Genomic DNA, 12,875 nt, shown 5'->3' with positions numbered 1-12,875 from the left:
TCCCTTCACCTGTCATCCTCCATCCTGTGCCTCGGCACCTATCATCCCGATGATCAATGAAATCATTCTCATCTCCACAGTGGGAACACTCACCAAACTGTTCCTGCGTGTACTCCTGCCAAACTGGCTCTATGTCCTCCCAGTCCTTCATCTTCATGAAGCTGTCCCCATCCCCTAATGCCTCATTATCATCATGCCTATGTGAAATAAGTTGAGACCAAATATCTGCAACAACAGATAAAATTCACTGACATCCCGAACAGCTCTTCCAAGCTGACAACACAAACACTCTCATCCCACATTGTCTCCACATCTCATTTGAAAAGTGCTCCATATATACAGGTCCCTTCTTATGGGCAACTTGCACCTGTATCTCAGGAGGAGGAAAGTTGTTGGACCATTCTTCGGTGGTTTCTTTTGCCTTCTCCAACTCATCCTTGGACAATTTGGCCATGACCTTCTTCACCACAGCTTGATAATGCTTGAACATGTCTTGACCTCCTGGCTTTGCCCTGGACTTGTCCTCGATCCTCTTTAGCACTTCCTCTCTGTTCTGCTGGTAGATCACCTGCCTAGGCGTCCATTTCCTCCCATACTTTATCATGTCCTTCCTTTCCTTCTTTTTCTTGTTGTTGAACAACCAAGTCTTATACATCTAAGAGGCAAAGGAAGAATCAGACATGAAAAATTGAGTTTTTCAACACAACAAGGATGTATCATCTGCTTTCTCTTTTTCCATTGTCCTTGGTTGACCTTAGGAGCAAATAACCTGGCCACTCGAGCTATGGCATTGAAAACTCCCTGTTTCTCGCTCCTTTTTGCAGAAGTCCACTCAGGAAGGTAGTTCTTCAGCTCTGAAATTTTGTTTTCTGTGAGCTTCTGTGACTGTGGTTGACACGTTCTGTGTCTTCTAGAAGTCAACTGAGTGGAATGACCTGATCTTGTCATGGTGAATAAGATTGCAGAATGTGCTGAGGATAAGCAAAGTGGAAGTAATAATGGTCATGAGTTCAACTTTGATCAAAGCCTAACAGTTGGTTAATCTACCTATAACAGACGCAATGCCATTAATTGAAATGAATTGGTAATGAGCCAACCAAACTGCATAATACGATAATGAAATAACAATTTGTTTGACCTTCCTGAGCTAATGCTTTCCTTGCAACATTGAAAAACAAAATGAAGATAGGTCATTGCACCCCATTGCAGAAATCCCACAGGGTAGAAGCAAGGGGCAGCAAAGGTAGGAAGACATGGGTCAAGGCCACTTGCCAGCACGAGACGACATGCCTACAGGTCCATGCCTAACTCTCCCCTGGAATCACCAACACTTGAACCTGTTCAGGCCCCCCCTCCTTGGGAAGACTTTCCTGACGATACTTATGAGCAAGACCAAGGGTCATTTGAGCCCTTGCAACTCCCAAAAACAATGGCAAGTTCATGTAAAATGTTGGAATGTCGTTCAAATGATAGCTAAGTATTAAAAAATGCAGAGTCAGAATGACTGCCTCAGGCAATGGCTGCCAAGGCGGGAATCATATCTCCATCACCTCCTGGATCAAGAAGCTTCACCAGAAGATAGGAGATGCGTCATCTGCAACCAGGATGGGGTCTACAAATGTCAAGATTGTCTTGGGGAGCCACTCTATTGCACAGGCTGTTGCTGGAGTCAACATCATTGCAATCCTTTCCACTGGATCAGTCAATGGAATGGTCAATTCTTCGAGCAAAGTTGTCTGGCTCATGTTGGACTTGTCATATACCTCAGTCATGATGGCAAGCAATGTCCGGTAGTCACAGATAGGTGGGATTTGTTTGACAAAGATGAACAAGAAGATCACTTTGAACCTGAAGATCTACCATCTGTGTTGGGACCCGAGTTCCAGTCCAAGGAAAATACAATGGTCATCGTTGACAAGTCAGGAGTCCATCGCCTCCAGGTTCGATGCTGTGATTGTCCCAATGCCATGAGTCCAGACATTCAAATGTTTCGACATGGCTTTTTCCCTGCATCATTTAACAAGCCGAAGACCATGTTCACCTTCAGAGTGCTAGATGAATTTCTGTTGGACAACCTCGAATGCGGCACCTCAGCGATGAACTATTACAGCAAGCTTCAGCAAATGACCTTGAGTGTGTTTCCACACCTTGTTCCGGTAATACCATATCTACATCATCTGAAGCACATTATATTGACAAAGCACATTGCAAGGACCGATACAGAGAGCTTATGAGAGTCGCTTGACAGTGGAGGCAGTTAAAGTCTATGAAATGGCATGGCTTCAGGCATCGTTCTGACAACCTGAATGCTGGAGATCTCGCATTATTTTGCTTGGCATGTCCTCAGCCCAGGATTAACATATGCTTGTCAGGGGATGAATCACTTGATGAGTGAGTCTTGTTCATTACCGAATCTACATCAGCGATATTAAAAACTTCAAGCTGGAAATACACCTGGTCATTTGTGATGGATGGAAATTTCAAAGCCGAACACCTGCATCCCATCAAGCCATATGATGAAGTTTGGCTCTCCAATGGGTTGGGATTTATGGTGGGAAAGGAAAGGTATCAAAAGCATCTTGAAGAGGCTGCTGACACTGTGGAAAAATCGAGCTGCAACAATCATCGGGCTATCAATCAAGCAAATGCAGCTCAGCACAAGCTGGAGTCCACCGGTATTGGGGGAGTAGCCTGTGCGCAACACAGTTGCTTTGTCCCTCACTCGATGGTAGATTTTTAGAAAGGCGAAAGGCAAGCCGGACATGCCGTTCAACATTCCTGAGTTGACCATTCATTGTTTGCAGACAAATGAACATGGACTATGCACTTTGTGAGGCTGCCCAGCACAACATGGATGGGATTACAAGGGCTGTCACCTTCTATGACATCAACTGTCAATACAACAAGCACTTGCATGTTCGGGTGGAGCGAGGCTGATTTCTGACAATGGTTCCAGAATTGACTGTCATTCCCGGAATCGGGCTGTGGCATATCCATGGACATCAGGATAGCTGCTATGTCAGATATGCGTCGAATTTCATTGAAGGCATTGGTCACATTGATGGAGAGATCATGGAGACCCTATGGGCACATCTCAATCTGATTTCTCCTGCTGCTTGGGGAATATCTTCCCTGCATCGGAAGGAATGTCTTGATTTCCAGATGAACTGATTCCAACTTTTGCAAGATGATCTGCATGAAGAGGACCCTTTGCCTGGAAATACAAGCAGGCGAAGAATGGCATCAGCTGAAAGTGGAAAGGCTTTCGACAGACTCAACAAAGCCGCACCGGCCAACTTAAAGACAGACTGGTTAGCAAGTGAGAGGATCGCTCAGTCCAACAGAATACAAGATCCAGCTGTGATGGATATATATGAGATTAATATCAAGAAGGGTAAGATCACTCTGTCTTGATTGAAGTCTGAATTCATTTTGAACCCAGCACCGAGCAAAAAGGAGATAGAGCTTAGACTGCTGCAGGAGGGTAATGCCCATCATGCAGCACCTTCTCGCAGATCTGTGGCAACATGGATATCAATGGGCCTGGCAATTGAAGAGGCTCAAATCGCATTGCTCATCAAGGTCCGAAGAATAGGAAAAAGAACTACCAAGACTCAGAGATTAGACATCGCCTGGCAACGCAATCATCTACAAGGCCAGATAGATGCATTCACTCGGACTGCTCTGACACATCTGGGAGAGGGATTTGATGCAGATGACGATCCTGATGATTTGAATATAGACATTCTTGATGATCTCGATGATGACCCAGAGGATTTCATCGGGACATCTGATACATGGACAAACTCCCCTAAGCTCACTGTCATCCCATTTCCATCAAACCTCGGGGTAGATCGATGCAAACATTGTATGGCAGAGGATCTGATTCTGCTGGAGTTGTTGCTTTGTGAAGGACAGGCCAATGATGCCCTTCACAACCTCCAAATTCACTTATGCAACAAGGCAATACTCTTCTGAACAACAGTTAGGCAAGCCAAATCTCAAGCAGTTGAAAACCCGAGCTTGGTCCCAGGTGACGTCAGTGCAGCAGGCAGTGTCCCTCCATGCCAGCATATATACCAAGACCAGGAAGCAAATGATGAAACTTGAGCCAGGCCAAGAGCAGCTGCAAAAATATAAACCCCTGCTTCAGGAGCAGCTCAAAGTCAGCATGGCCGTCAGTGATCCTAATGCCCTGAGGTCAGCGAATGAGTCTCTTGCTTGGTTCTGGTCTATCAAAGTAGATTTGGGGGGTCCGGATCACTCATGGAATGAGGAATGTGAGTTCTGGCTTGCTTGACAAATGCCTGTGATCTGACTGGACCCACATGTGAAGTTTACCGAGTTCATTGGCTTCGGGCAAAGGCACTACGGGATCAATGGAAGGAAGAACTGATATTGGTGGAATTGGAGATGGATTGGACATGTAATTTCTTCATGTGGAAATCAATGCAATGGGGCGACCAGATGAGGGAATCATTGGTGAAACACCTTCCGGGTCATGCTTGCTACTCCAGAAGGAGGCAATCCCAAATGTATTCATTACTGGTGCAGGATGCTCAGGCAGTGTTTCAAGACCTGCAGAGCATGTTAATAGATACCTGAGATGAATGAAGTATGAATATTTTCTGCTGATGTATGATTGGACCCCAACAATTGAGTCTCGGCAAGGGGCTGGGTCAGCCCATGTCAGGAGTTTGAATTCCTTATCAATCCATCAGTGGCTCCCATCTGAAAAAACTGTCATTATCATTGCTAGTGTCCTACTCCTGCATTGCTCATGTCTGAATTAAATTCACCTCCTGCATCCACTTCTGCCACTGAGGATTCCAGCAATGAATATAAACCCCCCACAATGAGTCTTGCAGATATTGCAGCTACATTGGTAATGGCTGCATCACACGTTCAAGCCTGTATCAGTCAATATCAGATGGAGGCTGCCGAAGAACAATGTTCCTTCGGCTCGGATAATCTACTTTAAAGCTGGAATCCAATGGGAGATCACTGTAAGCCATCAGACCTGATGACTGTGGTTGGCAATATGCTGAGATTGTGAACAGACTTTTGTGACACCGATTCTGCAGTACTCAGCTGCAAGGAACATAATTTTGGTTATGCCACCCCTGATCGCTCATATTCTTCACTTGTTTCCTCAGCTCACATGGAACACGGTTCCAGACCACATCTTTTCATCCCACCTATCTGAGTTTCATCTGGTCCCAGATCTCGGAGAACCCTCCCTGGATTGTATCCTCCTATGATACTCCGTGGTGGATGGGGGACACTACAATCCCTAACGAACCATGGCAATGGGTTCGGGTAATGGGTTCTTGTGTCTTTCACTACCAGCATTGGCTAGTAAGCATTATACCCAACTTCCTTGATAGATGACTAATCCGATCTAGAGCGGCGTTGAGGACAATGGTCTCATCCTTCCAGAGAAGGTGGACTGGCACCCCAGCTCCATCACTGGTGGGACTGAAGTGGATTAGGGAACACTTGGTGTCGTTGATTCAGGACCATCAGGAGGGCATCTGTGATAAGATGGTGGAGATTGATATGTACACTGACACCCTAGCCCATTTGAAGAGAGCCAGAGGGGATGATCCCTATTAAATGTTAGAGTATCAATGTCGAGTTCCGGGTATCAAGTTCTGGGTACTGAGCATCGAGTACCAAATACCAAATACCAAGTATCGAGTATCGAGCATTGAGTTCCGGGTATTGAGTATTGAGTTCTGGGTATTGAGTATTGAGTTCCAGGTATTGAGGTCTGGGTGTCGAGTACCGAACACCGAATACCGAATACTGAATGCTGGGTATCGACCTCCAGGTATCGAGTTCTGAGTTCCAGGTATTGAGTACCGAACACTGAATACCAAATGCCAAATGCCGAGTATCGACCTCCGGGTATCGAGTTTCGACTTCCAGGTTTTGACTTCTGACTTCTGGGCATCGAGTTCCAGGTGCCGAATGCTGAGTACCTGGGCATCAATTACTGAATGCCGAGTTCCGGGCATCGAGTACCGAGTGCCGAGTACCGAAACCTGGAATACACATTTTGTAAATTGGACAAATCACCATACTGAGTACTGAGTGCCGAGTTCCAGGTGCCGAGTTCTGGGTGTCGAGTACCAAACACCATATACTGATTACCGACTTCTGGGTGTTTAGTGCCAAATGCCGAGTTCCGGGAATGGAGTGCTGAGTTCCAGGAGTGGAGTACCGAGTTCTGGGTATCAAATGTCGAACATTTGTCTGTTTGATGCTTGATTATTGGCACTCGAACATTGATAATTAGTATTCAACAGTAGGTACTATCACATGGGTACTAAGCTATTTGCCTGTTCTATCCTTGCCAGGATGGAGTATGTACGCGATCCATCCTAGCCCATCCACATGAGGGAACCCTGGCATAAATATGAACAGAATCCCTCATGTACCATGCCCAAGCAATTCGAACCCCTTCCACTTCATGAACCCCATGTCTTACAATCCTTCCTGAAAATGCAATCATACAGCCAGGATTGTACATGAACTCCAGCTGAAGACTTGGCATACTCATGTAAGCATTCGAATAATTACCCACGGTGGTGAGAATATCAAAGCATTCAGGAATGGATATGTGGTCTCGATGATTGGGGGTTTGCCAATTGGAAATGACGGTGAGGGTGTTAAACACAGATGCCCAGTACTGGAGGGTCTCTGACATCCTTGGAAGATTCTTGCTTTTGGCTGATTGTCCGAGGCTTAAAAAGGCTCATATCCCTACCCAGTACTGCTCAGGATGCATCACCCTGAGTGCGGCTGATGCGATGGCTGCCAGCCTGGCAATGGCTTTGAGAATATTCTCGGAGAATGGTCCCTTCAATGAGGCAGATACTGCTGGGTCCGACAGATTCTACTGGATTGGTTAGTTTTACTATTGAAAATCACCATCTCATGAGATCTCACCTTGTGCCCTCATTGAAACCAAGCCGGAGATAGATTGATGCATCCGGGAGATATGCCATCATTTTCCGAGCTTGGTTTGAACCAATCCTGATTAGTTTGCCAACTCCCATCAACCTTTACACTTTTTGCAAGGCTCAGACTGAGCAAATTGGAGGCTGCCAGAATTTCCTTCTGGAGTTCCCATTTCATATTCCATATCCATTAAGTAACAAAATATATTACCCACCTGGGTGGTTTCTGTCAGGGCATCCGGGAGGTACCATGCAATGATGGCACCGGTAGCATCGAGAACTGTGGAGGGTATGTCGACCAACTTTGTACCTTCATGGCCAGGAGGACACCTCTCAAGCAACTTCACCTCTCTTTCTTTATTATGCCCAGTGTCCTTTGGGGAGATCATTTTGCTGTATCTCGCAATATCAATCTGCATCTGAACTGTGAAGCAATTTGAATGATCAAATGGACTGTCCGAATCTGCGGGAAGACCCACTGGGATTGTTATATGCCTTTATGAGGCAATCCACCAATCGATCACAAGCCATCACCAGATCGGTGTCTAGCTTAGGAGAAGGTATGACTGGGTCTCCTCCTGTTTTCTCAGCAATGAATTTCTGTTTGGTATATTCACATGCCTCATGAGTGACAGTCAAGGCCCAAGTGCGCCAGAAGGTTATTTCAATATTGGAGGTGGAAGACACATTCATGATGGTGTTGATCTTGGGAAATCAGATGGTCAATGCCAGATGTCCACAGACTTTAAAGGTGGTGGAGATAGGGTGGATCAGATAGGGAACCTTGATTTTAGCTTTCAAAGATGGATTATCATTTCATTGCTATACTAATATGTCAATGAAATACCGGATAATTGGAAGGGTGCTAGATATCAAATATTTGAGTGTCGAGACCCAGGTCCTGGAACTCAGTACATGATGCTCGGTTCATTCAAATTTTGGTAGTTGGAACTCAGCTTTCAAAGACAGATTATCATTCATTGCAATGTTAGTATGTCAATGAAATACCAGATAATTGGAAGGGTGATAGATATCAAATATTTGAGTGTTGAGACCTGGGTCCCGGAACTCAGTACATGATGCTCGGTTCATTCAAATTTCGGTAGTTGGAGCTTGGCACTTGGCACTCGATAGTCCCACCCATCTATATCATATAACAACCTTGGCCCACCCATCAACATCATATACATCTGGGCCCACCTGTGTATATGACAACAATTACCCTTGGCCCTACCCGTCTAAGTGATACCCATCTACCTTGGTATATGCATCTACATAATATCCAACTACCTCGGCCCATCCATCTATATAATACTCATGTACATCGGCCCACTCATCTACCTTACTTATTCCTGACATGGGCCCACCCACCTCCATTGGGAATAATATCAATCCTGGCCCATCCATCATCTTATATGGGATATTATGTACGTCCGTTCACTCATATAATACGGAGTTAGGTCACTGTAGTATGTGCCTCCATCCAATAAACCAATCCCCTTATTCCTTTCCACTCTGACATACTTCCACTCCATCTGCCCTGCTCCTAGTCAGGCCCACCACTAGTAGCCTTTACCTCCTGACCCTCAAAGTGGTCCAAAGTGGTCTACCCGTCCTATCATCAGATGACATTGGTCCTACTCCAAATTTGGGGCACGTACTCAGCTAAGGGCACAGTGCAAGAGCTGAAGCCAAGCCCCAACCCCTCCGCTTCTCCATCCAAGCATGGTACCTAATAACATGCCAAGACCACCTCGGTCAAAAGACACATGGTCAAAAGACATCTGGTCAAATATGATGGATGAGGGATTACCAGGATCTGATCCATAATATACATGCCAAGACAACCTTGGTCAAAGACACTTGGTCAAATATGATGGATGAGGGATTGCCAGGATTTGGTGTGGGCAGCCACATTGCAGTATTGCACAGAGTGTAAAAAATTGGTCACACAACACCTGGCTGAGTCATATGCAATGGTTTTGCTGAGATCACATCAAAGTGGGTAGGGCAATATCAGACTCCATGCCACCAGTCATATATGGAGTGCCAAACAATGGCAAGAAGATATTGGTGAATTGTGCAAGTTGGTGAAGTTTTGGTTCTGTGGAATCTCATTGGCATGTGTGATGTGGCAACCGAGAACAGGTGATTGGTCACATGGAGTATAAATTGGTCAAATCTGAACAGACAAGATAAACTGAAGGATACTGTGCCAACTGCAACAAACAACCAAAATACATTCTGCTAACATGCTGTCAGTACTTGTATCACAGGAAAGAGAGTGAATATACATGGAATCAATGCCCAAACAATTGAATTTGAAAGTAAGTAATACAAGTCCATTGTAAGGAGCGAATTCCACTACGACCTCAGCATGACAGCGGCCGATTCGAGTAGTGAGCCTATAGTGTTCAGTTCGAACCTGGGGGAAGCAGAACAAAGCAAACCGAATTGCTGCCTCAGTATAAAATATGAGGGGCGCAACAACAAGTCAAGGCGACCGATCCAATATATGCTCAGAGCAAACAGCTAGTCGTAAAGCCGATCAACTATAATTCCTACCGACCAATATGCAGTTGCAAGTGAATGCAGCCAATTTAAAGGATGAGATGGTCAATGATGAACGGAAGACTAAGAAAAATGTGCAGATGGACACAGGAGTAGAATTGGAAAGGAACGGGACACCAAAGACATGACTTCTGAGTGAGAATTAACTGCCTTTCAACAACAGGCATGCACTACTTAAGTACACATCAGCTACGAGGTAAGGAATGGAGATAAACATCGCTTGGAACATCCAGGCTACCTCGTGGTTCGCTAGAGATATGCGCGGGACATGCGGTCGACTCTCCGTGGTAGTGCATGGGGATATTGGGGAGTAAATCGGTCCAAGCTGCTTAAGGCGACATAATAGGGGAGATTGGGAGGTAAGAGTACTGTAATTGTCAAATATACCAAAGAGAAGTGTACTACACACCAGTGAACAAGGATGAATGGATATGGGGTTCGTCTGAGGATCTGTGAGCTAGAAGGGCAGAATACGTGCACAACTGACCAATGTCGCGTGTGTATGTTGATCGGCCTGACTCGCACCGCTGTGCTGGCTTGGGTGTATATGAGTGCAGGTTTGATCGGCAATGAGTTGGATAGAGTGGGAATAATCAGGGTGCATATTGTACATGGTCGGCAGATGAAGGGAATACTATGATGATGCTGATCAGTGTCCCACACCGTGATACACCAGGGTAATTCTGCCAACAGATGCATGCTCTATGTACAACTATGTAGTCTGCCAAATGATCAGGGGAGAGACTGTGCAGCTGAAGCAGGTGATTTTCCAGCATAATTTGGTCCAACTACAGCAGGAGTGGATGAAGGACTGGCATGTGCTGACACCAAGGATGCTTGGCCAGATGTGAATGTGTTGCCCCACATGTCAGGGTGACCAAAAGGGCAAGATGCTGAAGGGCCTGCAGCAGATGCCAAGGTACCAACCAAAGGGCTGTACATACTGTTCAAGTACCTCATGCCCAATGCTTGCACCTGTGTGGCGGCCAAGGTAGCACCAAAGTTGCTGATCATCAGTGATGGGAACAATGGGTTGGCAACGGTATGTGCCTGCCAAAGCTTCTCCACTAGGCTGACCAGGCCATTAACGAGTGTGAAGGTGGCGCTGAGATCAAGCTGCATGAAGGAAAGCTCTGCACACATTAAGGAGATACAGGTTTTGTAGTCCTGTTCCACCACATCAACCCTGGCAAGGGTATTCTGGTCAGTGATTTGCATGGCAGCAACCTGAGCAGCCAGGGAAACCACACATTTGTGGGTGATGCTGATAGTTGGTGGCAGAGATGCCAAAGGAAGGGAAACATCTCTGGCCACAGGAGTTGGTGTTGGAATCACAAACATCAGGAAATCACTGAGTTACTTTTTGCACTTAGAACTACTTAGAAATATCACTAAGGCAGTCAAGGAATATAAGTCACTATTTGATAATTTTACTAAGGCCCAAGAGATGTTCAAGGCAGCAAAGGCGCAAAAGTGAGATCAAAGCTATTGAGCACAATGAAAATTTTGTGGTTTATTTACATTATTTATCTGGCTCAAGTGTTGAATACTCAAAAATCAGTGTGCAAGACAATCAGACTCATCACTGGCAGCTGCTATATTTCAACAAAAAATACAGTAAAGTAAGTTTTATTTGGACTTGGCATCACATTAATCATTGATTAACATGATTCCACCCAATTATTATAAGGTGTCCAGTCAGTTGGTGGGGCATCCATATGAGGTGATGGAGGTGCATCCCAGTCAATGAATGTGCCATTAGCATTGCATTTAAGTCCTGAGTTGTGAAATAAACATATAAGCATGATAGAAAGACTCTTTAAAAACACTTACCTGTCATGTGCAGATGGAAAGTGCGGAATAAATGCCCCATATCCACCCAAGTACCTTCCTCAGGCACAAACCCTGGATTCTGCTGCTGGTCTGCAGCATCATTGTGATGAAAATCATTATTAATGCCTTGATTTTCACCTGCTGGAGTGGGAGAATGTTCCCTTGCAGGTATAAATCCAGGACCTGCAAGTGAGACAGTTTCTCACCAAATTTGTGGAGGTAGTGCATGCTTCCTGTGTGTGTGTTGAGTGAGGCCGGACTTGTTTTTGAAGACGCAGTTGCAGTTTGGAAAGGGACAAACGGGCCTACTGATGCCTGGTGCCATGTTGAGCAGTGAGTAGTTGTGTGGATGGATACCAGGAACCCACAGTATAGTAGAGCAAACCAGAAAATAGGCTACTAGTAAGTGTGTGAATGTTCAATTGAATTGAATTAAAAGCTTACTGGTTTGTTTGCCTCTTTTCTACCAGCATCTACTTCACTCCAAGACAACACCCCACTGTCCTTTCAACAGCCCTTCAATGCTCTTTACATGGCTTGGCCCGCAACATGCCCCAGCAAAGCTCACCTTTAAAGATGGTGTCAGCTCCAGTCAAAATGTTTCTAACACCAGTGTATCTGCTTTGAGTGAAACACATGTTGGAAGTCCTGATGATGGGAAAATTCACAAGACTTCCATGTGAGTTCCTATTCTGAACTATGATGTTGCTTCTATTAGAACTGATGCTTTATTATTTTGATGTCTTTCACTCACTGACATGTAGTGCCACATCTGGGTCCTTGGCTCCTTCAGAGGGAGCAGGAGTAGGAAAATGGGTGAAAAATGTAGCATCAAAGCCTCAATTAAAGCCCTCTGCACCACCTAGTACATGTGGTGCTCAACTTTGGGCTACCTGGACATCAAACAGTGCTTGTACTCACTATGGCAGCTGTAAGTTTGCTACTGTCCTTATGAAACTTTATGAAACTTACTGACCTCACATTTGCAGGCCAAGCATGCACTCACTTTGGCTTGTGATGACCTCATCATGGGAGACACTTCGGACCATGGCAAACATAAGATCACATTGACATTCAACCAAGCAACCAACAAGATGAGCAATATCACAATACATCTTTCTCCCATATCTATTTTACATACACACTCACCTTATCAGTACATGTTTCATCCACATTCATGTTTTGTTATCTGTCTCAATGATCCTTTGATATTCAGTGTCCATACTATTCCCTTCCCTTAGTCTTTCTAACTAAGACTGAGGTGAGCTACTTACTACGACTCCTCTGCATACTTAGTGCTAACAGTGCATAGTTCTCTCTTACTCGTTTCTAGTATGCAGCCTCTCCACTTCGCCAGAAGCAACACTGGTGCTGCATTTTCATCTAGGTAATTGGGAGACAGACACAATCACATACATGGAACAAATCAAGGAGCTGCCCTTTGACCATGTGCAGGAAATCATTGTGCGATCTCTACCTTATGTGAAGCATGCACGCCGCAGGGGT

The 12,875-nt window shown here is 45.2% G+C and overlaps 6 protein-coding genes across 6 annotated transcripts; 2 read left to right on the top strand and 4 right to left on the bottom strand.

Moving 5' to 3' along the window:
- Positions 1-12: 12 nt before the first annotated feature.
- EDB91DRAFT_1245963 (uncharacterized protein) lies at positions 13-655 on the bottom strand (the record flags this gene model as incomplete). The annotated part of the gene is made up of 3 exons (XM_041322605.1): positions 13-38; positions 94-197; positions 249-655. 3 exons carry the CDS (start codon positions 653-655, stop codon positions 13-15), a joined length of 537 nt encoding a protein of 178 aa, XP_041179513.1.
- Positions 656-1,901: 1,246 nt separating this feature from the next.
- Positions 1,902-2,740, top strand: EDB91DRAFT_1236167 (uncharacterized protein; the record flags this gene model as incomplete). Its single annotated transcript, XM_041321416.1, has 3 exons — positions 1,902-2,156; positions 2,249-2,391; positions 2,443-2,740. 3 exons carry the CDS (start codon positions 1,902-1,904, stop codon positions 2,738-2,740), a joined length of 696 nt encoding a protein of 231 aa, XP_041179512.1.
- A 1,317-nt stretch (positions 2,741-4,057) lies between these two features.
- EDB91DRAFT_1003870 (uncharacterized protein) lies at positions 4,058-4,575 on the top strand (the record flags this gene model as incomplete). The annotated part of the gene is made up of 2 exons (XM_041312275.1): positions 4,058-4,280; positions 4,337-4,575. Coding segments are annotated over 2 exons (462 nt in total), but the record flags the coding sequence as incomplete, so codon positions are not given.
- A 2,185-nt stretch (positions 4,576-6,760) lies between these two features.
- EDB91DRAFT_1245961 (uncharacterized protein) lies at positions 6,761-7,658 on the bottom strand (the record flags this gene model as incomplete). The annotated part of the gene is made up of 3 exons (XM_041322604.1): positions 6,761-6,901; positions 7,181-7,389; positions 7,445-7,658. The coding sequence occupies 3 exons, from the start codon at positions 7,656-7,658 to the stop codon at positions 6,761-6,763; spliced, it is 564 nt and encodes a 187-aa protein (XP_041179510.1).
- Positions 7,659-10,268: 2,610 nt separating this feature from the next.
- On the bottom strand, positions 10,269-10,877 carry EDB91DRAFT_1245960 (uncharacterized protein; the record flags this gene model as incomplete). Its single annotated transcript, XM_041322603.1, has 1 exon — positions 10,269-10,877. The coding sequence occupies one exon, from the start codon at positions 10,875-10,877 to the stop codon at positions 10,269-10,271; it is 609 nt and encodes a 202-aa protein (XP_041179509.1).
- Positions 10,878-11,197: 320 nt separating this feature from the next.
- On the bottom strand, positions 11,198-12,818 carry EDB91DRAFT_1080074 (uncharacterized protein; the record flags this gene model as incomplete). The annotated part of the gene is made up of 11 exons (XM_041315188.1): positions 11,198-11,313; positions 11,370-11,459; positions 11,508-11,552; positions 11,576-11,684; positions 11,738-11,765; positions 11,852-11,937; positions 12,124-12,231; positions 12,291-12,340; positions 12,376-12,407; positions 12,644-12,752; positions 12,782-12,818. The coding sequence occupies 11 exons, from the start codon at positions 12,816-12,818 to the stop codon at positions 11,198-11,200; spliced, it is 810 nt and encodes a 269-aa protein (XP_041179508.1).
- Positions 12,819-12,875: the final 57 nt, after the last annotated feature.

The sequence above is a fragment of the Suillus paluster genome (genome assembly GCF_016628075.1).
Source record: "Suillus paluster strain FC165 chromosome Unknown EDB91scaffold_13, whole genome shotgun sequence".
Classification (NCBI taxonomy): domain Eukaryota; kingdom Fungi; phylum Basidiomycota; class Agaricomycetes; order Boletales; family Suillaceae; genus Suillus; species Suillus paluster.
This window is presented reverse-complemented; position numbering and strand designations above follow the sequence as displayed.